At 39.3% G+C, this 25481-nt stretch overlaps 3 protein-coding genes across 4 annotated transcripts in view; all 3 read right to left on the bottom strand.

The window, feature by feature from the left end:
* Positions 1-5442, bottom strand: part of LOC307018776 (stromal interaction molecule 2-like) — an 8603-nt gene extending 3161 nt beyond the window's left edge. The window contains exons 1-3 of the mRNA XM_079649198.1: positions 4683-5442; positions 2096-2226; positions 50-161 (exon numbers count right to left, since the gene is read on the bottom strand). Coding sequence (XP_079505324.1) covers positions 50-161; positions 2096-2226; positions 4683-4812 — 373 coding nt within the window. The 5' untranslated portion in view covers positions 4813-5442. The remainder of the gene's footprint in view (positions 1-49; positions 162-2095; positions 2227-4682) is intronic.
* A 916-nt stretch (positions 5443-6358) lies between these two features.
* Positions 6359-14768, bottom strand: LOC307044392 (recombining binding protein suppressor of hairless-like). Of its 2 annotated transcripts, none has more exons than XM_079689570.1 (11): positions 14555-14768; positions 13736-13768; positions 13492-13587; positions 13169-13334; positions 11816-11990; positions 11558-11695; positions 11297-11409; positions 11018-11158; positions 10504-10659; positions 10262-10365; positions 6359-8980 (listed from the first exon to the last, which is right to left on the bottom strand). In XM_079689570.1, exons 1-11 carry the CDS (start codon positions 14572-14574, stop codon positions 8638-8640), a joined length of 1485 nt encoding a protein of 494 aa, XP_079545696.1. In that variant the 5' UTR covers positions 14575-14768; the 3' UTR covers positions 6359-8637. The 2 variants fall into 2 exon arrangements, with proteins under 2 accessions (XP_079545696.1, XP_079545695.1); XM_079689569.1 differs by lacking the exon at positions 14555-14768 and adding an exon at positions 14390-14513.
* A 397-nt stretch (positions 14769-15165) lies between these two features.
* hgsnat (heparan-alpha-glucosaminide N-acetyltransferase) lies at positions 15166-25258 on the bottom strand. Its single transcript, XM_079675598.1, has 18 exons — positions 24807-25258; positions 23850-23953; positions 23609-23745; positions 21023-21141; positions 20812-20881; positions 20452-20521; positions 20220-20323; positions 19834-19910; positions 19685-19715; positions 19441-19601; positions 19157-19272; positions 18832-18953; positions 18215-18341; positions 17913-17999; positions 17697-17774; positions 17443-17513; positions 16758-16870; positions 15166-16436 (listed from the first exon to the last, which is right to left on the bottom strand). The coding sequence occupies exons 1-18, from the start codon at positions 25006-25008 to the stop codon at positions 16255-16257; spliced, it is 1971 nt and encodes a 656-aa protein (XP_079531724.1). The 5' UTR covers positions 25009-25258; the 3' UTR covers positions 15166-16254.
* Between the last annotated feature and the right edge of the window lie 223 nt (positions 25259-25481).

The raw sequence follows: 25481 nt of genomic DNA, 5'->3' as shown, positions 1-25481 counted from the left end.
CACACACACACACACACACACACACACACACACACACACACACACACACCTTCAGACGACTTCCAACCCCTCCATAGCTCCTCGATTGTGATGTGTTGGTCTTCTCTGTGCAGGTGGCTGTGTTTGTTGGTCTGCTGCTGCTTCATGTCCTCGATTATGAACTGTATAACATTAGAGAGGGACAAAGGGAATATGTAAAAACTGAGAGAGTGAAGATCTCGGCCAAGGCCTTTCAGTAACTCCAAACAATCTGTGTATTTGCCATGTGATTTGGATCCCCTCTTTCTTTCCATGTTACATCTTTCTACCAAGTTGCATACAAATATGACTTGTAGTTCTTCTATATTCCTGATGACAAACAAACCTACACACACACACACATACAAACAAACCAACCCGAGAATATAATGTCTAAAAAATATAAAAAAATGCAGATGCACAAAGCGAAGCTAAGGTCTCACAAAGACTTTTACGCACACATCTCTCCTTCCAAAAGCAGTCGGATAATGTTGCAATGTGTTAAGTATTTAGAATTCAATTCTAGGAGTAAGGACTCTGTGTTTTAAGTTAGTATTTATTTAGAATGTGTATGTGAGTGTGTGTGTGTGTGTGTGTGTGTGTGTGTGTGTGTGTGTGTGTGTGTGTGTGTGTGTGTGTGTGTGTGTGTGTGTGTGTGTGTGTGTGTGTGTGTGTGTGTGTGTGTGTGTGTGTGTGTGTGTGTGTGTGTGTGTGTGTGTGTGTGTGTGTGTGTGTGTGTGTGTGTGTGTTTTAATGCTGTCTTGGAATGTGTCCTAGGCTGTAAACGGAGACTTCATATGATTGCGAGAGGAATCTTGGGGCTGGGTTTTGATGAGCCCAGCCCCCTCCTGAAGTCTCTATGGCGACCGCAACCTAAGCCCCTGGATACTGTATCCCTGAACTGCATTCTATATGGCGAAAGTATTCTAGAATCATGGATTTACTTCCAATGTCAGATACAACTTAAGACTCACAAACTCTTTGGAATAAATAATAATTCATTTTGGATATTTAAAACTTAATAGTTATTAAAATGTGATCCGGAAGACACCTACTGTTGTGTGAACCACCACAAATGAGGTTTGTCTTTGGACACATTTTGTCAACAAGATATCCACAATAGGGTAAGTTGCAGTCCTAAAACTTCATTGGTGTGTTTGAAAATAAAATTAAGACTAAGTTAAAAGTAGGTGTGGTCCAATCAAGGCCACTGGAAATAGGGGGGCTAGGAGGTTTTGAAAGGGCAATTGTGGCATTATTACTGGTGTCATCCATTACATTACATTATATATCATTTTAGCTGACGCTTTTGTCCAAAGCAACTTACAATAAGTGCAAAAACCACAAAGTTTCAAACTCCGAACAACAAGCAGAGTGCAGATATATTAACTTCAAGCAAGATCATACCATAGTAAGTGCTGGTGAATTAGTTAAAATTCCTAAATCAACTCAAAAAGTTTTTTGTTTTTGATCCCATTTCTTATCCCATTGCATAATGGTCTTCAGTTAAAGAAAATTATTTCTGAAGAAAGAAAACTATGTTTAGGAGGTGCAATATAGTACAAGTATGCAAAAAGATCAGATACGATAAGATAACAGATGAATATCTAACCATTTTTGAAAATACAATTGTGAAATGCAGTATTGTATTTGCCCATTAACTTGTTGTTTTTTTTTTGTCATGGAATTTCACTCAATTACAGAAGTTTGCTCAACTTAAATAATAGTATTTTATAGAATGTATTACATCACTGAGGCAAATCAATTATTCTTTTATTTTTACTATAATAAATTGGCTAAAGAATAAGAGACGCAGAGATCGGGTATCATTAGGAGGAGTTATACTGTTAAGTGTAACTATGAAGGTCACCAGCTTTGCCGTGTTCTATTAGTGCAAACCAATTTTGACCCTGAGCCAAAAGCAAAGTAATACTGTTGCTATCTTTGAAGCAGCATTTTGACTCTTCCAGCAGCCAGGACACCTGTTGTTGCTTTGCCCTGTCTGTTTAATAATGCAAGAGCAGACATGCAGGGCCAGCTAGGAAAACAAGGTAAACATGAATGATGAGTCTTGTACCTCCACACTCTCCTCCACCTCAATCCCTCCATCTTGATCATCGTCCATCATCTGATGGATGCTCCGAAGGGCTTCCAGGCTGTAGCGATCCGCCTCGCTCATACATGGTGGATATACCACCATGCAGGGATCTACATGTGACAGGAAGGCAATGACATTATATCAATTAGTATTATATTACACATACCAATCATATCAAACATGTCAATTGTTTATTTTGTAGCAGTAATGGATGGACAATGCTCGATTAATCATTCCAAATTCAAGGAGCTAAAATGATGTGTGAACATTTAGTTATCCATTATCTTCTGTATATCATAGAACTCTTCTCTTTTTGTATATTGTGAACTCCTTAACATGTAAAAAAGAAAAAAGAAAAAAGTAAATGGCCATGGTTTCTCTTAAAACACAAAAATGTTTTGGACAGCAATTATTAATTGCATGTTTGTTAAAATAAATTGTATAGGATGTCCTGTTAGACCAGTAGTTGAAAAAGGTGCCAGACAATATGACACATTTAATCCTCACGCCCTCTTGATACTGGAAAGGGACATCTGTTGCTATGTATACCCCTCTCTCTATATGTTGTGACTGTCGATAACATTTAAATGCAACACAAATCTTAATTATTTAAAGGAACCATTTCTATATATGTGTACAAACATAGGGAATAACTATCTACATATCAGTTTAAGGATTTGTTGACAAAATAATTTCTCCTTAAAATGCCTTTAGTAGCTATACATGGTCCTTGCACTTTTGTTTGCACTCTTTTGTTAACCACCATTATCAAGGAAAATATAAAGCTGTTTAAGTTAAGCATAATATCTGAGCCCAATGTCCAAATGTAAGTCTGAACCAGGGCTTTTATATTCATCTTATGCCACAATAGTGGAGTCAACAAGAGAGTCTCTGAACCAAGAGACTGACAAGTTCTGGCAAGCAAGTTTGTTTCTGTAGTGTCTATAGATCTAAGCAGACTGTAACAACTACAGTTTTAATCAACTGTGAAATGGAAACACATGTAGACTGTAGAAAATCACAATGCTGTTTAAATTCTGTAAGTTATCAAATGCTGTTATAAAAATAAAACATAAACGGTGTTGGCCAATGAGCTTTAGGCTAAATCCTTAACTCCAGCGCTCTATAAGACAAGGTTTGACAAACATACTTGTTAAAATGCCAGCAAAGATTCTCTAGAAAATTAGTCATTGTGGCCAAATGTACTTTTGTAATTACATGTTAAACGATATAGTGTTCCAATACGGGAACACTAAGAAGATGACATCATCGTCATCGTCGTGAGTCAGAGCCCATTTTTGTTTCTGTGACTGTGTTATTTGGTTGCTCCAATGAGCTGAGGGGACAGGGATCAAAGGTCTACTTGTTGAACCCACTGTTAAAACCAGCTGGAGTAACATACAGTATGTTACTCTCCATCCACAATGTAAGGGGAAAACAAGGGATGTGAAGTGGCTTCAGATGAAACCTGTGAAATATTTTTTCTTAAAAGTTCTGATTTTAATCTCGGAACATTTTGCCAAAAATGTTGTAAATAATGACAAAGTAATATAGTTTTAAGTCCAACATGTTGCTATAGTAAAAAAGCACCAGACTAAATGATGCTAATAGACTAGCAGAAAAGCACCAGGGGTGCAGAGAAGGTTTTTTCAAAAGTTTTAGAAATAACACAACATGAACAGAAGAGGACAACATTTATCAAAATGATTCATTATTCGGCTTATTCTCACATAAAGGATGAATGTATAGAGCTAATACATTGATCCCATCATAGTTGTTAAGGAAAGTTGCATTTCTTAACAAGGAGGAGACCTCCCAGCTTGGCATGGCTATCAAATATCAATGGTCTATGCAAAGACCCTCTGGAAAGTGCGTGTCTGAGTGTGTTATCTGTGTCCCTCTGGGACCTAAACATGACCCGAGTTTCAGTCTTTTCACAGGTGAGCTGTTAGGAGACCTGGGAACATGAGAGGAGCACAATGCAGCCAAGTTATCTAGTTATGAGGTTACAGTTTTAGAATAAAAACAACCCAGACAAGGTCCAGCAATATTTAGTGTGAAACGTTTTTTTAACATGTCTTTACATAAATCTCTACATGTCATTTTGGCAATGACTCAAGAACACATGTTAACAAAGGGTGTTCTTGTAAAGTTGGCTGCATTGTCTCGAGTACAATGACCTGTGGACAGTGCTTTAAAATAAGGCAGTTCATCAAAATGGAGAAAATGGACATTCTTGGCTTTCTTTCAAGTGTAATAAATAAACAATATTTAGGGCTGAAACCAACATGGTTAAAAAATGTTGAATGGGTTACCATGTGCACAGTTAGGATACATTTTTTCAAATTTGAATGCAAAATTGGATACGTTAGAAATAGAATAATGCAAAATACAGAAGCATGACCGTCTGCCTTTCTCAGCCATTGTAGAGACGAGATTGAAGTTAGGCCTTTAGTCTAACTTTTGTAACATTATTGGCTATGACAGTGCATATTTGAAAAAATGCAACTATATGAGTGAGAGCTGATGTACAGCTTTCCTATATAAATTGGCTCTTCTGTAATACCTGTTGGGTCGAATCCTGCGCTCCCTCCGGGGAAGGGGAAGGTGAAGCCCTGGAGGTCCCCAGCGCCTTGCGCGACCACAAAGAGCGCAACGGGGAACACGAGGAGCAGAAGGGGGGACAAGGGAAGCATTGCAGATGGTAGATAATCCTGTTGTCCAGATTTAAGAAACTCTTTCAAATAGAAGTAGTAAGAACATACACACTAACAACCCCCGTTTAGAAGGCAAGGCGGTCAGTCAGCGACACTCGTCAAATGATCCGAGTTATTATTTCAGGGCCAGCCTTGCAAGCGAGATGTGATACCGATGATTCACTTGAGAAATCATGCAAGCTGGGTAATTGGCACGTTGAATTGTATGAAAACGCGAAAAAAGTTCCAACACGACTCCAACATGATTTGTACTATCATCCGAAGAAGTCTGTGCGTAAAATACTCCAAATATGGTCTTTGGTATTCCGGCAAAATAAGAGACAGTGGTATTATTAATCCAAACGTGGCCTAATAAAAAGTTAGAATAAAAAAGTCCTGACGCTCATCCATCATTATTAAAGTCAAAATTGCACTCAGAAACAGATTTTAAGTGTGCCAATGTTGTTTAAATATGTAGACAAAATCAGCTTAATCCTGCTCATGGTGAATATTTCTTCCCTGCTCCTTGTTGTTCCTGTTGGAGTCTGTCTCTTTATAAACCTGATAATCGGATTTGTCCAGTTCTCTCTTCTGTCACCACTTTCCCAAAAAGAGACGTACAAATTGTGACGTTCTTACGCGGATATGACCGGCCCACCTCTTGTCTCCCTCCCTCCCTCACTCCCCCCCCCCACTCCCTCTCTAGCAACAGGGGCCCTAACACTTCATCATGTTTCCTAACCCAGTCTCCAACCCAGACCATGGAGCTGCAGTGTTGATCCAGTGACCTCAATTTGTAGATATACCTAGTCTATTATGTGTAACAGAACTGAGCAGCTGCTTGTAATCCACCATGTGGCACAACAACAGCACACTCAATCATACCAACTGGTTTTTACTATCCATTCTCTTTTTGTGGCTTTATTGATCCTGGTTTGGGCGGAGGATCAATTTAAAGGCTTTAGACCTCACTGTGGGGAAGTGAGTTTAAGATTATATTGCCGGGAATAGCTTGTCATATGTCCAGTCAAGGCCAGGCTGTCTGTGTCGCCTGACACTTGTATGCTTGTTCACAGATCTTCAAGCTATGTGCATAGACTTGGTAAATGTTTGTGCACCTGTTCATGAGGTTTCTGGTGCTATATATGGCTTGTCATTTCATCAACACACTCAGACGCAAACAGTGTATTTCCTTAACTTGAATTACTAGAAACGTTGAGAGTCGGAGGGACACAAACTGACCGCAGGACTACACATGCACACAAACAAGCACATCACATTCACACTCTTAAACAGTTACAAAGTATCAGGTTTCATTCCAGAAATTCAGCCCTGAGTTTAAAAATAGTGGGCCGCTTTGACCTATCCCCTTTGGAGCATGCCGAAAGCGGCACATGTCCAATAAGGCCTCTCCAGTATCCGAGTGTGTGGACTATATATGAATTTACCATGATTGCATCTAACCTTAGTCCTTTAGCTCCGTTTCTACTCATTAAGGATGATGAAAAAGAACCACAAAATACAAAACAAAAAACATTTGTACAAGTGATATTCAGCTTCAGCTTGTTTTTATTCATGACCTTTTACTAAGAAACCTTGCCAGATTGATTTACTTATGAAAGACTAACACGCCAGACTAAAACTATGGTGGGATGATCATATAGGGAAAGAGCAGTGGACATCAAAAGAAGGATTAGAGTAAAGACACTTATTCAATAAACGAAAAAGCCATGGAAATACTCATAAAGCTGCCAGCGTAACATGTTACTGTTGATTGACCATGCTAGTTCACAGTTGACCTTATGACAGGACTGACTTACATCACACCTGGCCTTGTAGATAGAACATGGACACTTGACTGCCAGAAAAACATTAGCATAAGGCACAGTAGGGGGAAAACGAACAGGGCAGAACAAGGATCCGGTGACCAGAGATTCAATCATTTGGAATGAGCAGAGATTGTATCAAGTGTGACCACATCGCAATAAAAGAATAAACACGTTTGTGATGTCACTGAATCAAATCAAGAGATGGTCCATCAATCTGACTGTTGTTTAGAGAGAGCACGGAAATAAATGGAGATTTTTGTTCAGCTGGGACTTGATGGTACAACAAAGGAGTTTGTTGTACAACCATAAATGTACTTCTTAGGCAAGCTTAAAACAACATGCAAAGATCTACAGCTGTGTCATGAAAACTGACAGTGAGCTGGTCAACCTTCCAAATGTACTTCAACTTTACTTGAATTTTGGAACAGTATGACAGAAAAGCCCGATACAAATCAGGATTTCGTGTGAGAACTTTAGGCAAAACAAATTGTGTTGGTAGGTTTTTTTTTAAGGAAAGGGCATCTCATCATTCCTAACTATTTCAGTAAGTCAGTTCAAAGTCATTTTGTATTCAACCGACTGAACAAGCTAGGTTTTTAACTCCGTTCAAGTCAATCCCAAAAAATCAACCAATTCTGATTGTATTAAATTGAGTTTTAGTGCTTTTGCTGTCAGATGCCATATTTCACAAAACCAGGTTCAACGAAGTGCAATGGCTACGTTTTGGTGCATGTGTGAAGACAGGGATACCAAGCAACAATGTTAAAGCTCTTCTTCCAACACATAAAGGCCCTTACACACCAGGCCGAAATCGTCCGTTTTTGTTAGTCGGACGACGAAGCGTGCCCTGTCGCCCAAACTGAATTTGGTGTGTCCCGCACCGCCGGCCGTGACACGCCTTATTTGGCCTTTCATGGCCGATGCAGGGTCGATTCAACATGTTGAACACACATGGCCAAGACGCAGGAGAACACGGCGACGCAACAGTCGGCGTGTTCTCTGGTTACTTCTTGGTGTGTCAGGGCCTTAAGCACAAACTCAAAAGAAATACATCTGTAATATGACTAGTCAGATAATACTTTTGACCTCTTTTCTTTGTTCTTTGACTTAATGTAAACTCTGTACTTTGTTCAAAGGATTCTCTACTGTACATGAACACGTACTGCTGTGTGATAGCTATAATAGAAAGAGAACTGATTATGTTTAGACTTGAGTTGAAGCACTCTGATACAAAAACAGCACGCTGATTGGAAGCACAGGTTTCCCAGAATACACTGACAGTTTACACATACACTACTTATCAAAAATTACATCTGTTATAAAAAGTTGGGGAAGGTTTTTGAACATAGTGACCTAAAGATTTAGACAAAACTCAAAAAGGAGTCAACATGAAAAAATATCTATTTGGTAACAAAAGTGAACTTACTATGCAGTATCATAAAATAAAAAAAGTCAAATGTACCTCGGCAAAAGCTTATAAAATATAATATGAATAAAATAATATAATATTCCTTGGTCCGTAAAAACTATGTTACTCTTACAACAAATGTTTCCTTTGCACACAGCAGATGAATCAACAAGACCTGTTCAGCACAAACGTGATCTCAGTAGAAAGAGAGCACAGCTGAAATAGCTTCCCACAGGCGTATAAAAAAAAACTAAATTATTGTTTCTTGTTCAAATCCGGTTGTTGTGAGCAGTACATGGGGCATTTTACTTCTCTTAGCTGAACATCTTCAATATCGAGGTCCTTTAAGTGTAGCTTTTGAAATGTCCAAAACAAACCAGTAGAGGGAGCTAAAGAGAGAATTCAGTCTTCTCTTTGTCCTTGCTTTTTTTCTCCAACTTTTCTTTAGCATTCCCGATGATCACAGTTGCTCTCTGATGAAGAGTTTGTGAGTCTGTATGCATTTCTTCACAGGTCCATGAGCTTGTCTGGCTCAAAAGCATATGCACACATGTTCTCTCTCAGCCGTTCAAAGCACAGACAGATTGACTATGACAGTAGCGACATGGTGGACGCCCCTGACGACATGCCTGAGTCACTACTGTTGTAAGCTCCATGGCCGTCCCCGAGCCCCCCCAACGAGGATGAAGGGGAAGATGAAGATACCGGTGATGATGAAGAGGTGCTATGTGTCCGCAGAATGGCCCCAGCAGCACCGCAGTGGGGTCTGGGCCCAGGCTCAGGGGTGTAGGTGAAGGTGAGGGCGGTGGAGTAGATGACTCCATCGTTGCGGACTAGTGTGACAGGGACTTGCACCGGCTGTCTCACCCAGCGCCAGCCCTCCCTGAAGGCAGAAATGTCCGGCACCACACACAGGACGCTCTCTCCACATCTGAGGGGACAGACGTTTGAGACAGGGTTTGAATATTCAAAGATTCAAAAGGTTTTAATGTCATATTCACAAAACTACAGTGTAGAAATGGCAATGAAAATCTTATGACCTGAGCTCCTCCAACAATCCAACATATACAATAAAATAGTAAAAAGTAGTACAAAAAGTCTATATACATGTAAATAGAATATGATATGTACACTGTGGCGGCTTCAGAGTATTTTTGTTGGGTAATCTATGGTAGGGCTAACCCATACAGTGGTGGGGCTCAAGTCAGTATTTGCAAAGTAATTACATACACTCTATATCGCCCCCCTTGACAGTGAAACGCCACGCGAGAGGTTTAGATTAATTCCCTGTCTCAATCTAAATGGAACTGTACGAAATAAAACGGCACATTTGTCTTGTAGTAAATAAAAAGGGACCACTGTGACGTTGAAGATCCAATGGGGATACTAAATGGCGGTTCCGACTGATCTCATCTGTAATGCATGACGCAGACCCAACGTTTCGTTGCTCTGATTGGCTGTAGGTCTGACTCTATTCAAATTGCATTCGGGGGCATTTTGATCTGACCTCGGCCGCGCTGATATTATAACGCCAGAGAATTTCCACACCTTTAGTGTATAAAACTCCCCCACTACTTAGACTATTCCTTGCACCCCTCTAGCATAAGCCCGAATGGTCTAATCCATATTGCATCAGTAACGTGCACTTGTTGTTACAGCAGGGTCAGTTTGTGTGTTGTGGACAAGACCGGTAGATTTTCGCAATCCGTGTTCTCAACATGCTTACTTGCATACTTTTTCATGGTCGGGCTAAGGTAGGGCCAAGCCATTCATTGGTATGGTTGTAGCCTACCCAAGCCATACCCTGGTGCCGCCACTGTATGTACAAGAACAGAATATTAAATAAAATAATGTAAATTAAGACAAAATTAAATATGGTTTATTGTGTTGATAACTATTTATATAAATAAGTATATTGCAAGATGACATCAGGAATGTTTATCGGGGCACTTAGCAGAGCTCAGGTGTTTAGCGGTCTTATGGCCTGTGGGATGAAACAGTCCCTGAGTCTGGTGGCTTTAGTCCGGATGCTGCGGTGCCGCCTGCCAGACGGCAGCAGACAGAACAGTTTGTTGCTGGGGTGATGGGGGTCTTTGATAATCCTGAGGGCTTTCTTCCTGAGCCGCTGGGAGTAGAGGTCCTCCATGGATGGCAGCTCCGTCCTGGTGATGCCATTACTCACAAATGTTCCCACAGAGAAACAGAAACGTACCTATACATGGTGTCAGCCTCCACATCTCCAAACCACACTCTGAGCTTGGGGGTGAAGTTCTGTCCGGTCAGCTCCAACATCGCCACATCTCCTCCCCCGTTTAACTTCACACAGACATACAAAAAAAAAGGTTGTATGTCTTTAAATGGTCCCTTAATGCTGAGTCAAAACTGAAAGAGGAAGTGGTTGGTAACCAGCACTTAGGTTGGCTGATAAATGTATAACAGACATGTTTTGCATACCTGCAAAGTCTCCACCACAGGGACAGGTGTGACCGGTGTTGGGACCGGTCCCATTCCCTCGTAAAAGGTGTACTCTGCCTTGTCAGTGCTAATGATAGTCCAGGAAGCCCCATCGTTTACATTCTCCTTGTTCGTCTCTTTGGAGCATTGTGTGGCCTGGGAGGTAGAAAAAAATATATAGAAATACGTTTCACTTCCCACTTGCACATATAACAAGAGAGAAACCCACGTGAGTTTAGATAGGAGCTTGTCGATGAGAGGGATAAATATAAGACTCTCTTCTAACGCCTTGGGATGCTCATTAAAACAAACAGGTAGACATGTAGCCTGGGTACTAAATTCACAACACATTCTTGCTGTAGGCAGACATGTTCTCTGTAAAAGCCCCGTGTTATATGGTAAGTAACAATTAAAAGAGTATCATTTGAAAATGATTTGATTAAGGCAGAATTGAAACTCTTACTTAAAACCCCAATTCCAGCCCATGTGTGTAAGTGTGTGCGTTATTACACACCTGAAACTGGATGATCCTCTCCTGCGAGAGACAGAGATACATTTTGTCTGTATCTTTCAGGTAGAAGGCACACTTGTGAAGCTGGGACACCGGGTCATCTGCGTCCATTAATGCAGTCTGCTTGTCTACTTTACGAATGACCTGGGAAATGTAAACAAACACACCCATCATAAGTAATCAGAGAAAGATAATGCATATATGTGTATACATGCAATTTAACACAAACATCTGTGTGCAGTTGACAGACACCACAGACATGACTACATAGACGGTGCATACCAGTCTGGGCAGGGCCATGCCAGTAACAGAACAGACCAGTTTGACTGTCTGGCCATAGTGAATATAGCCGTCTCTCACAGCAAACTCCTCTCCCTCAGACTCCTCCTCGTCCACTAGGAAACGAAACAGAGCATAACAATTATGTAAATGTCTATAACTTTCTCTTAACCTTTAATAGGTGCTCTCTATCAGTCAAGGGACAAATGAACATCAATGAAAATAATTTAAAGTGAAAAAAATGAACCACAGATAAAGACTTACAGAGGTGGATGTAGAAGGCTCCCCACTGTTGGGAGCTGGCAAGAAAGTTCCCCCCTTCCACATGAAGATACCTGGTACTGACTGTCTGGGAACGCAGGCGGTTGAACAACGCCACCTTAGTCCCTGAAGCTATACACACTGGGGAGAAAGGAAAAGGGGTAAAGGAAGAGAGATGAGTGTCAGTGTGTAGTGAGACCATACAGCTGTCAAGCATCAGCTAGTGTTTGTATGTGTGTGTTCAAACACCCTGTAACTCACAATCTGCATTTTTCAAGGACTGTTTCTTCTTGGAGGGCTTGGAGATGACCTTGATCCTTTTGCTGAGGAAGACTCCTATGTTGTCGCTGTTCCCGTACAACATCTTCACAGACAGCATGAAGTGTTTCCTTTTGTCCGAGTCACTGATGTACAGAGTCTTAGCTGTGCAGAAGTGCTAATGCAAGGAGACAGATTAGGTTAGGGGTTTTTTGTGCGAGTGCGCATGGTTTTGTTTGTCCCCCTTTCACCTCCCTCTTTTCCCCGTATAAGAGTTCTTTGTTGGCATTGGTGCAATAATAAAACACAAGAAAGAACATCAGTGCATGTGTGCAGTGAAAAACAGAGGATATGTCAGACAGCTAATTAATGCAACTTTACATTTGATGGTGTGGTTACTTTGCATACTTTGCTAAGAGTGAAGCTGAGCAAAGGTAGAATGGTAGGAACTTAGATAATCGTGAATTAATATATATTCATATGATTGACTTCAAAAAAGCTGTCATTGTAGAGAAGGAAAAATAGAGCCTTAGCATGAATAAAACAGCTATTATCATATGAATGTAGCAGACTCACACAATAGTGCTTTCTTTTTATTGATTGTTTATTTATGCAGGGGTAACTTATGATTAATTATTAACTCATTCAAGATCACTGATTTTACTGAAAATGATGTTCACTCAAATTATTGTTTTTTTAACTAAATATTAGGGGTACCACTTTACAATAAGACTACTCTTATAAAGGATTCCTAAAGGGTTTATAATTAGGTTGTAAACACTTTATTAATCATTAAGAACTATTTATAAACCAGTTCTAACATAGTTTTCATACATCAACACAGGCTCACTATTTGGCAAGATGACTAAGCCTTATATTGGCTACTTAGCGAGAATCAACTCAGTGAGCAACAGATACCAAAGATGCTGGCTGATGAAGAACACGAAGTAAGCTAGGTAGCCAATATAAGGCTTAGCCGTACAGATACATGTGGGCTCACTATTTGGCAAGCAACCGGTCACAGTTGCCCTTTTTATCTCATGTCTTATAAAAGCTTATTCATGATTTATAAAGTGTTCACAACCTAATTAATACATGAATTACAAACTATTCGTAAACCCTTTATAAGGCTAGCGTTATTGTAAAGTGGTACCATATTAGGTTTATAAGCATATTTTAAGCATCAGTATACTATTGTGCGTCAAAATGATCATGGTCAGGATACATTTGAAATAAAATGTTCATATTGTCCCATGCCTAATAGGAAGACTTTGTTAACAGTGACGATTACCAACATCATAACATGGAACCGTAATTAAAATCCCTTTAATATTAAATGTATAAATGCTAACTCACCTTTCCCTCCAGATTGAGTTGCTGCATCTCCTGCTCGCTGTTGCCTATCCCGATGAATGCACATGGCTGGGCCTCCTGCTCCGTGCACCCCTCCTTCGCCATATTCTCCAACTTTTTCTTCCAGCCACTGCCCATCAGGTACACACATGGTGGAGGGCAGAAAAACCTAAGAGGCACAAGTAGGGTTAAAAAACATACAGTACAGTTTTGAACATTTATTTATCATCTAACAAACTTAAACTTGAGTGTACATTTATAAAGTAATATAACAAATCATTGATACTGTATATAAAGTATAGAAATATGAGAAGTCCTAGTCAAACCTTTTTTCATTGCCGTAGGACTTTTGTGCAACTTTTGCATGTAGTATGATCACAGTTTGATCATTTTTGTCCTTCAAGTAATTCCTCATAGCCTCCCTGAAATGAAGGAAAATCATGTTAACACTGACAAATTGTTCTAACATTTAATGCAATCAAATGTAATCAAGTTGTCCCAGTTTTTGTGGTAGATTTAAAGAGTTTGAGATGTATGCACTGTGAAGGTTGCCATTCTGTTTCTGCTTACCTTGTCAAACGCTGAGGTCGCTCACCAAACTTCCTGCAAAACAAAAACATCAGGGTGCAAGGTGTTTACGCTGCTGGGCTAATATATCAGATAAAACAATAAGCCTGACTGAAAATGAACAACTGAGTGACAATGTGCACAATGCTAGCGAGTCGTGAAATCTGTAAAATGCTTATAATATCCTATTGCTTTATTAACTCAGATACACATGTAAACTAAAGATAAAAAAATGGTTTCGCCTTTGGTTTATAGTATGTTTTTATACTTGTTAAGGAAACTCAGTATACAATAAGGAAACAATTCAGACAGATATTTAAATAATGGTACTAATAGCACAGCAAATGTTGTACAATGTGTGCAATGACACTAATATATATTTGACACTCATTGTCACTGACCATTGTCCTTAAAGGGTAGTTTTTGAGAAGTTTGTAAAGCTATTATATTGCTGCTGTGCGTAACTTGTTGAAACCATTTACTGTCTATGGTTAAACCACACATTACACAAATACAGAAGAAGTAATTCAGTAGAAAAGTAAAACGTTTGACTGACAAAAAGTTTCTTAAGTAGTTTGAAACATATTCAATATCGTACAACTCTTCAAATGGCAGAGAAAGCAGCAATACTACGAAGAATACTTTGGCACAACTGACCCCACATCAAGCCTCAAAGTAGCAATGCGTGGGGTCAGCTCACTGAGGACAAGGCAACACTCCGAACACCCCGAAGCATCACTCAAGAATACTACTAACTACAAACGGGTTAACACAAGAAAAAAACTTTTTTTATATCATTATGCTTTGAATTTCTGCACTTACCCCGTAACAACGGGCGCCATCTTCCAAAATAACTCTCCCCCGGAAAAAAAAAAAGTCCAACAATCGCGAGATCCCTCCCCCAGCTCCCTCACCAAAGCCAACGGCACAACAGGAGAACCAGACTGGAAGGAGAAGCAGGAGAGAAAGAGGGGGAGGTGTGACGGGGCAAAGGGGTGAGAAGAGGGGGAGGGAGTGGCGACGGGCAGAGGGCAGACGCCTAAACAACAGGCGTGGGAAAGTTACAAAGTCACGCGAGAACTCAAAAACTCTCACAATAGACATAAATGAAAATCGACCTATTCTATCGCGAGACGAAGCGGCTCTCTCACAACTTGCTTTTTTCACAAGGCACCCACAATGTAACTCGATTCCCACGCCTTATTGAGCAATAAAGCTAAACTACACCTCTCTACGGTGATTAATTTCGAAACAAAGCTTGAAGATGATTAAGTGTTACGTAAGTGGTAACACCAGGAATACAAATTATTGTTTAAAATCTTCATATGGTCTTTTTATACTATTCTTCCCCTGATTTAAAGGCCAAAAGGGTGATCAGAAATAAGTTCTTAGAACAAAACTCACTCTTAAATTCAAACTCAAAAAGTAACAACTTCTTGGAACATATTTTATTATATAAACTTATATTCAAATGAATTCATATTTATGTTAACTGTCAAATGTAGAAATGACAAATGATAACACATTTCTATAGTAAGAAAATACTTCAAATATGTATTTTTAAATCGCAAAATTACACATGGGCACCATACAGTATCATTGGTTTCTTTAAACTCATCCCACACTTAACAAAAAGTAAATATAAAAATGAAAGGCAAATCATTTCTGCCAATACTTTCATCACAAAAAAGAAAATTATAAAAATAAAAACGATAAATTCTGCAAATTTGACAACTTGATCATAAAGATTATCTCATGGACATGCATGCTTCTGCACTGACCAAAATGCCAAGCAAGCAACCTCTGGTGGTTTTCAAAAGTCATCTGACATGCCCTCCTTCACTTCCCCTCCACACTTGGTAACACGCAGCATTTCAAATGGAGAGAAGACAGCCAAGGACAGATATATTGCAGATGTTTAACTTTCCATTTAAACATAGCTTTAACTAGTTTCCCCCCTTGTTTATACAGCATTCTCTTGATAGTACATCATTTAATGCGTCACTCTCACAAAAACCCACTTCAGTTTTCTGACTAATGCAACAGTATTTGTGGCAGCACGGACTGTCCCAAGAGGAAGTCAAGTAAAGCACTAGTTTAACACTCTGCTGCTGTAGTCTGTGGTATAGGATGAGGAATTGAAACTAGCATCTATAACATAGTCCAATAACAATAACATACTCCTGAAATGTATGAACTGTTCTCTGACGAGTTCTTCCTGAGTCAGTTAAGGTATTTGGTCGGGGTGCTCTGCTTCATATCTGAAGAGCTTTGGAAAAAATATTTAAAACATGTATGGTCGTGTAAAGTATTGGCTGAAAAAAGTAATTACAAAAACTGAAAAAATATTTGCTGTTTGAAGGCTACCACACATGTTCAGAGAACAGATAATCACCATAGTTTTGATAAAATAATCTCCCGTTTCCAGCTTTCCAAATGTCGTCAGATTTGAACTCCAGCAACTGATGTAAACAATGTCCTCTGGTATTGTTGTTGGTACGTCCCATTCAGAGGCTCAGCTATTAAATCTTCCAGAAAATCTTCTTTCTGTAGAGCACGTAGGCGATAAAGACCCAACAGGAAGTAGCCACAAGGTTCTGGGTGAGGTGCTCAGTGTGGGATTGGCTGTTGGACATCTGCCAACGAAAGGGGAAATACTCCTGGAACACTTCATGGCCCACGTACACAAGGATGGAGTTCATACCTGTAAAAATGCACACAAATCACGCAGTTCAACAAAAATTCGTAAACATGGCAGATCTAATGTTTTTTCCTCAGGCAGAAGTGAGACACATCAGTTATTATTTAGATGGAAAAATGTGCTATTATTGAACTTCCTCTCAGAAAATACCCTTGATATGAATTCAAACTAAATGAAAATACTGAGCTAGCGTGAGGAATGGAAGGTCGAATCCGTTTACAGTCGGTATATACATATAAAATCATGCCCAATGTACACAATTGTCATTGTGAAAATCAGCTATTGATCATCAGTGTATATTTGACTATACAGTGCAATTCTTACCAGGATAGTAGAAAGGTGCTCCAGACCACCACTTCTTCACATCCACTGTGAAGTACACCAGCACTAGCAGCACGTTTGCAAAACAGGCCAGCGTTGTGACATAGGACAGAGACCTAGAAGTGAAGTTAACAGACACAAGCAGCATTATTAAACAAGTTATATTGCAAAGATTTGAATCCCTCTAAGTTTAGGAAGCTTTCAATTGTATTTCATTTCTCTCTGTAGCTTGTGCTGAAGGTTAACTGCTGACTGTGCCGATGAGGCAACCAGTGTTGCCTTTTCGTAAAATTCCAACCAGTAACACTCTTGAATTCATCTGTTTTCTGATTACTTTTTTGTTGGATGTTAAGGAAAAGGGAGATAGCTGGCTAGGAATTAAGCACACATTTGGAAACCAGAAAAATAATGGAACTTTGAGAATAATACCTTAGTTGTAATGTAATTGTCCACAAAGCTAAAAAAGTAGTCTTTGGCCAACAATAAAGCACTAAAGTACTGTAAAACGCTTGAAACATAAGACCTATGAACCAAATACATCAGATGGGGTGGTAAACAACAACAAAAGAAAAGCTTGTTATGTCTTCTTTAAAACGTTCTTAAACTGTCTATTCCTTGAAAGAAACGATACAGAAAAAAGGTAAAACGTGTAACATCTGAAGGAGCATACAGTGAAATCAAACTTTACCATAGGTTCTTGTTAACAGGGATGAAGCCATGGTCAGTAGAACATTTGGTCAGAGCTGCAGATATGGCTCCCTGTGTGTCACAACAGACATTATCATTCACAAAGGATCAACATTGTCTCAGCATTGAAACTGATAACCTGTTTAACAAATCAGTGAAATATTTACTTATCTGAAGTAACAAAAAACGGATTCATGTGTGTACATACTGTAGCATTATATGATAATGCTTATGACAACTTGTTATTGTACTCACCAATAATAGACCCCATATAAGGAACCTTGAAATTATACTTGTGTGGAGATCTCTGTAGTGTAAGATTATTTTTCCTGCCTGGGGACAATTCGAAATGTTAAAATTGGAATCGGTTTAGTTGTTCAAATAAGCTTTCTTAGTATCAAGTTTGACATGAAAATACCGATATAAGCAAGAGACAAAAGGTAAGAGAAACCAACAAGTACTACAACAAACCTGTAATCCAAGGAAAGCCATGAGAATAGAGTTGATGCTACCGAGAACACCTTCTGGGTCATATGGCATATGAGTTGCATAAATCACCTTTATTTAAATGAGAAAAGAACAAATATGTTTGTGAATAAGTTAAATGTATCATTGCATCACCTGTGATGTAAGCATTTTGGGGCTAGCAATTGTGCATGGGCCTCTTAGAGGAGGGAAACCTTATATGTAAGCTCAAGTTTCACATCTCAGGTTATAAAAAGACTAAATGTGTCTACACCCAGTATGTTTTAGTTGTTGTTCTGGTCACTAACCCGTGACGAGGGAGTCTGGTAGATGTGGCTTTCTCCAAGAAGCCATCTGTCAATGAGACTAGCAGCTCCACCGGTGCAGTTAGCGTACAAGCCCATGTCCCCGATCCCACCTGGACCCAGATAGCCTCTGTTCAGGAGAGTCGGGAAGTCAGTGTTATCAATGTGGGATAAAGGGTAATGAGAGCAAAGTTAATCATTCAAAACAACCCAAAACTAAGGATGGAATTGTTGGGGTTTCTATCAATTCTGCTTTAAATCTTGATTATGCTAGATGTTTTTAATTGTGATTTGCTAATCAATTATTTTACAATACCTTGTTGGCTTTGCAATTATCTAAACATATGTCAACATGTTTGGAAGTCTAAAACCTGTACCTGAAGCTAAAATTGAATACAGAATGTAGTGATAGAGACTACTCATCACCTGATAATCAAATAGAATTGCCAAAGCATTTCACATAAACACACGGGCTGGGCTTGAAACCAGAAGATCACCAGTTCCAGTTCCTAAAGGGACCAAGGATATGGTGTGGTCTGGATCCTGGAGAGGGGCCAGTTCCTCTCCTGAGCAATGCTCATTCTAAATGAATACAGACAAACATTCCTTGTTTTACTCACGTTGGGCAATCTGGAACAGGAAGTAGGAAAGTGAGGCATAACCAGATGATTTCTAAGATAAGTACACACAGCCAGGCTGGCCAGTACAGCAAGATGTCAAGACCAGGGGACCACCAAGCATCCTGGGGGACAAATACACGTGAATCAAACACTTTAGTTCTCATTCAAAATCATGGTTCAGTAAATGAGGGATACAATTCCGAATTTTGACACTCTTTTATATTCTCAAAGCAAATACAGCAGTTTTATTTTTAGATAACTTTTGCACCAGTTGAGCAAAAACTAGAAAGCTAAAGAATAACGGTAAATGGAGCTGTTTGCTGACCGTTGTAAGGATGTCAAGGCGACCTCTTGCCACCAATAGATCCAGGCAGGCTACAACTAAGTATGAAAAGGCCAGGCGCTGCAACACACCAGGAATCCGCAGGTTGTCCCAGGACACTGTGGAGTAGATGAGTATTGGGTATGAGAACACATGTATGCAAAAACATGACAAGCAAGCAAAGAAAGAAAGGAAAAGGTCAACAGTGTTATCAAAGAACATGATTTATTAATAATGAAAATGATTGGCAATATTAAAGTCAACCTCAAAGTAGTGTTTATTCTCACATGGTCCGTGGCAGTAGTTTGGGTTGATGATGAACACACCGATGATGAAAAGCTGCATGCTCCTCCACACAACTTTCCTCAGCAGTGAGCAACGCGTGGAACCTGCTCGGAGCATGGAGTGGGTTGACAGGGCGATGGATGTCCCCATTATAAACACAAACCTGGTGGAAAAAGGGTGAGAAAATCAGACACAAAGAGGAGGAAGCTGAATATGACATAGGGTTTAAACTAATACCAAACTTACCAGGGAAAGACTAGATCTGCAACTGTGAGGCCTGTAAGAAGACATGTAAAACACAGGCTTTAAAATCAACTACAATTCTAAGGCAGAAGACTAATATCTGTGAAGAACTCGGTTGAAAGAAAATGAAAGTATAACCAGGTGGGACTCACCATTCCAGCTTTCATGTCTAAAGAACCAGTATCGTCCCCCTCCGTAGTTTACAAACACCATAATGACTAAGGAGATGCTGACAGGACATAGGGAAAACAAACAAAACAAGCAAAGTCACATTTAAATATTTGTTTCAAATGATGCGACAAAAATGCAGACCTAACTGCTCACTTTTCGACAAAAAAACACTTTGAAACCACTTCAAGGCCCTAGATTCATGCTGATATTATCAGTATAAGGTTAATTATGAAAATCACAAATCTAGTGTCAGCTGCCTACATTTCCCAGTACTTAAAAAAACACATGATATGAGCGATTATGCCAAATGGTAACTTGATTAATATCTCTTTTTGAGGAAGCCAAGCTGCAGAGTTGGGGGGGGTACCCTCTGAATGTGTCCAGAGATCGCAGCCTCTTGCTGGGGCTCGATGGTGGAGGGAGGATGTTGTCAGCTATCAATGATACTGTCCTGTCAGGGCTACCCAGTTCCTGAATGATGAAAGTTGGTTAGAAACACTGTTCAACCGAAGCATACACCTCTATAAACGTTTGGTTGACATAGTCATTTTGGCTAAAAAGATTGTTGTTCGAAAAATATCTTCTGCAAAAACACTCACAGAGTTGATGAGCCTCTCAGTCTCCATGGAGCCACTTATTCGGAAGAAGAAACCCCTCACGACATCAAGCCTGGAGAAAAAGCAGTCAACCAGTTTAGGAGTAATTTCAACAGTTCACATTTGAGACACAAGAACACAGCAGCAGGGACTCTCTGTTCTTAGCTGTAACCTTAGTTAATGCTGCAGCACTGCAACATATAATACATATGATTTAACTCTAAGGAATTCATATGTTGCATCATACATAGATTTGATTTTGTATGTAAACATGAATTTAGATTTTCCTATGAGTATGAAATCAACGCAGTTCTACTTAAAAATGTAATGAATAAATACAGAAGAACAAAACAATAACATTACCCTAATATTGTTGTTCCTATGGCAGACGCCAAGGCCAGTCCAGCAAAAATAAGAAAAGCTACCAAGATCGCTTGAGAGATCATGGAGAGAGAAAGAGGAACATGATTTTAAATTTGACATTTTTTAATGGCATGATCACATCATAAAAAAAAACTTGGCACATGTGTGTGTCATAAAGTGTAATGAACGTGTTAATACATGCAAGACTCACGTATGTAGCTGTTGACAGGGTCTCCACCAGTCACCACAGAGCAGTTGACCACTGAGGAGTCGCTCAGATTTTTCACCCAGAGAGAGTAGTTCCCGTGCTCCCCAAAGTGGAATGGAACCCTAGAATCCAAGAAATGAAACGCTATAACACGTCGCAAACAAACCCGGCTCATTGATATATGGATATATGCTCATAGTCATTCCGTGGATCTTTAATGTTTTATATATGTAGGTTGCCATTCAGCAATTTTTTAATAACAAGATAGAGAGTTGACACACCACACTTTACAAGTTTATGTAAACTATGTCTGCTACAATGTTACATTTTAACATTTGATTGTTTTCACCTTTGAGCTAGGGACTTAGCCTTAGTGAAGGGGCACCCCAACCAGGAGAGCTGAATCAATCAATGTTTATTTATATAGCCCAATATCACAAATGTTACATTTGTCTCAGTGGACTTCACAGTTTGTACAGAATATCAGTATGGCAATACGACACCCTCTGTCCTTAGACCCTCACATCGTACAAGGAAAAACTTCTGGAGAAAACTCACAGTTTAAATGGGAACATGGGAGAAACCTCAGGGAGAGCAACAGAGGAGGGACAGGGTTCCTGCAGGCTTCGCCAACTCAAATGTAAGACTTTTTAAGACCTTTTTAAGACCACATTGAATATAATTTAAGACCTATTTCACGGCAATGAAGTATGAAGGAAAATTGCTATGAAAGAAGAAATATATCCCATAATTACTTACAAAGTAAATGTATTCATGTTCAACATAAGAACAATGACTGAACATAACAGCATAACAGCACACAGAACTGTGTTAGCATGTTAGACAAAAAGTGTGTCTGTGTGTGCTTGAGAGTGTGTGTGTGTGTGTTAGGGCTGTGCAATTAATCTTATTTTAAATCGCAATTACGATTTTGGTCTGCCACACTTACGAAAACAACATAATAAAAAAAACAATTATTTTGCTTTGCTAGTTTGTGACAGTGCACTACAACATTATTTGATCTAATTAATTTTAGTCTCATTTATTTATCCTATTTATATATGTTAAGTAGTTTGTGGAAGTGCGCTCCAAAATATTTGTTGATCTTGTTTATTGGTATTTATTATTTTGATATTATTCATTTAAATGTATCATTTATTTAATTAATTTTTGTATTGGTTTTTCAGTTGAATTATACGTCCAGGGTAATCAACAGTTAAAAAGATAGTGTTCAAATTATTATTTGTTTTAAAGTTCAATAAATGGATGTTTTCAAAGTCAATTAATTTAATAATCATCGTATTTAATAATCATGATATTAATTAGTGTGTGTGTGAGAGTGAGTGAGTGAGTGAGTGAGTGAGTGAGTGAGTGAGTGAGTGAGTGAGAGAGAGAGAGAGAGAGAGAGAGAGAGAGAGAGCTATATTCAGAGCTCTGCTGCCTTGGCTACACTATTTCATCGTTGCTGTTGTATGATTGGTATTTCGCGTCTACAGCACCTCCGCTTTTAGGGTTGACATAGACCCGAACGTCGCCCGGAGGTCCCCCGGTGTTGTTGCGGGAGCTGCCTGCACTAGCTAACGCTCCACTAGCTAACGCTATATTAGCAAAACAAACGCTTATTTCTTTTGCAAATGGTGCGGCGGGCTTCAAACACGTTCCCCTCCACTGGTTTCAACCAAGCACTAAATTAGATGTTTTCCAACCAAATACGGTTGAACTGACACTTCCCCATATTTATTTGTAAGTAGATTCGAAGATACATGAGTTTTTGACTGCCGCTAGTTGAAGCTTGGTTGCTAGGTTACTAACTGGGTGTTCTCCAATAAGGGGCCGGGGGAAACAAAGTTAGTGATTACTGGTTCCATGTTGATTTAATTCAATACAAATTTTTTGGGGGAACTGAAAGGCTATTACCGTCCTGGTTACTTTGCAGCCCGGACATTTCCCCCAAAACACATTTAGACGCGATCCCAACACAGAAGTACCTTTCAAATCCGATCATTTTTAAGACCTTCTAAATCATATTTAAGACCTTTCTTATTTTTTTGGTCATATTTAAGACCTTTTTGAGGCCTTAAATTCAGATTATCAAATGTAAGACTTTTTAAGACCCCGCGGGAACCCTGGAGGGATCCCTCTCCCCGGACGGACAGACGTGCAATAGATGTAAATACGGCATCTATTGTAAATCTGCTTTTCATAAAAATGTCTCCCTTATATTCTAGATGGTTAGAGAATGGATATTAACAGTAAGACGTACTGCTGCATGTCAACTGTGAAGGGTCTGTGAAAACACTTGAATGTTCTTTCATTCTTATTCATTCATAATTAGCCCAACTGTATAATCAAGGCAATTTCTCTTAATCCAAGTCATATCCTATTTCATTTTTAATACCACAAAATATGTTTTACATTAAAACCAATACATTTTGTAAAATACATGTAAGCTTATTAGAGCTAAAGACTTTTGTGTAGTTGGTTAATAACATTTATAGTTAATTATACATTCTATTTAAAAGTCGTCTGTCATCACATGACACAAAGCCAGTAATAAAACATTTATACTGCTAGTGTTCTTGAACTCACGTGCAGAGCTCCAGGTTGACGGTGGTGCTGTTGAGCTGTAGTGTAATTTCATGCTGTGTGCCCACAACAAAGTCTACTGAACTGGGCTGGCCAGGAATGGGTCCTGCGGGGACAACACCCAACTGCTGGTACAAACACTAACACACAAGGAAACAAAGGTCCAGATCAGAACAACCATCACCATCCTCATCTGAAACAAGTCATATGTCCACAGAAAGAAATGCAAGGAAACATCTGGTACCTGATAGCATCGCTCTGACATCCAGGACACCACCAGCTCAGTGTCCAGCTCATTGTTGACTGTCAGAATCGCCTCATCCATCCTGTGGGCTATATGCCGAGTAGCTGGAGTAATACAAAGCAGTACACATATTAGCTGAAATGATTAAGCAAATACATTTCAACATAGACAAGATGTTACAGCTTAGCTGGCCACACCAGACTGTAAAGCCACTGTTTACTGAACAGACTTCAAGATCATTAGCCTACTCAAAAAGAGAACTATGGTCGTTGTGACTACAACCAATAGCAATGAGTAAAATAATCCCAGTTTTCCTGACTACTTCTTCACTGACATACTCTATACATCAGAGAAATCATACAAATATGGCGTTGCTTTTAAAGCCTTTCTATGTGCTACAGCCGTACAATTAACTTACCTTAAACATATGATTCACGGCTATCGATATAGACAAGAATCCTATTCCATTCAAACGTGTATGGTAGCAAAACTAAATGGGTAGCCACAGTTTAAAAATATATACCAAATCTAACAGCAAGCTACAACCAGTCAGCTAGCGTTGCTCCCAGGAAGAGGAAAGCATGTGAGAGGGCTGAAGTTATGGCTGCAGAGCCCTGTGGTCACATGCTGTATTAATCCGTCCAATACCCCCAGGAGGGAAGTTTAAATGTCATTGGAGCTCATTTGTGGACTGTCAACTGTCTTCCTTTGAGTTGAAGCCGTTTAAGGTTTATCTACGGTTAGCACCAGCCTAAGAAATGTTATTAATGGACAACACATTTAACTACAATATATCTATTTGTGGCGGCTGTACAGTTGGTTGGTAAAAGCCATGGTCAATGAAATGTCAACAAATAAACCGGTGTATGAGACGTACATTTACGTAGACATTTGGTAACTAGCTAAGCTAACCTAGCATTATCCTGCTTGTTCTTGTCAAAAGTCCTGGATACTTACAGGTGACGTTAGATATGTCAGCTGTCAGTGGTACCACGCAAACAGCTACAACCAAAGCAAGGGCAGCAAGGGGAAACATATATTTCTCTGGTTTTGTCATGACTTTCTGTCTTAATCGTTTCACTCCAAAATCTGAAGATTCTTTTTTCGTTTCCTTTTTTCCATAGCAGATGCCACTTCCGACCCTTCCTTGTTTTGACATTGTAGTGGGAGCGATGAGTGTCAAACTACATCACTACCGCTAACGTTACCTGTTTGTCGCTCCTAAAGGGACACTAACGTTACACACCTATTGCTCAATCTCACTACATTTATGCAGTGCTAAGATAACATTGCCAAACTGTGCACTCATTCCTTTACATATTTTATTAGCTAAAACATTCTTTCTTTTTTTTTACTTTTGGCCATAAGTTGTATCTTCAAATACATTAATTTTATCCAACGGACTGCTACTGTTGCTTGTCCATGCTAACGTTAAAATCAAATATTCCATAGACTGCCCAGATAAAAACGGGCTCAGTAAAAGCTATAATGTAACAGTATGGATTGGATGCCGAATGGAGCTGGTGATACATGCGGCTTCAATCTCCGTAGCTATGGTAACGTTTATTATCTTGTTTATTTAAACACGCTTGTGTTAAAACATTTATTATTCATCCTTTTTCCACAGAAAAA

Source organism: Notothenia rossii, assembly GCF_949606895.1.
Source record: "Notothenia rossii genome assembly, chromosome: 1".
Classification (NCBI taxonomy): domain Eukaryota; kingdom Metazoa; phylum Chordata; class Actinopteri; order Perciformes; family Nototheniidae; genus Notothenia; species Notothenia rossii.
This window is presented reverse-complemented; position numbering and strand designations above follow the sequence as displayed.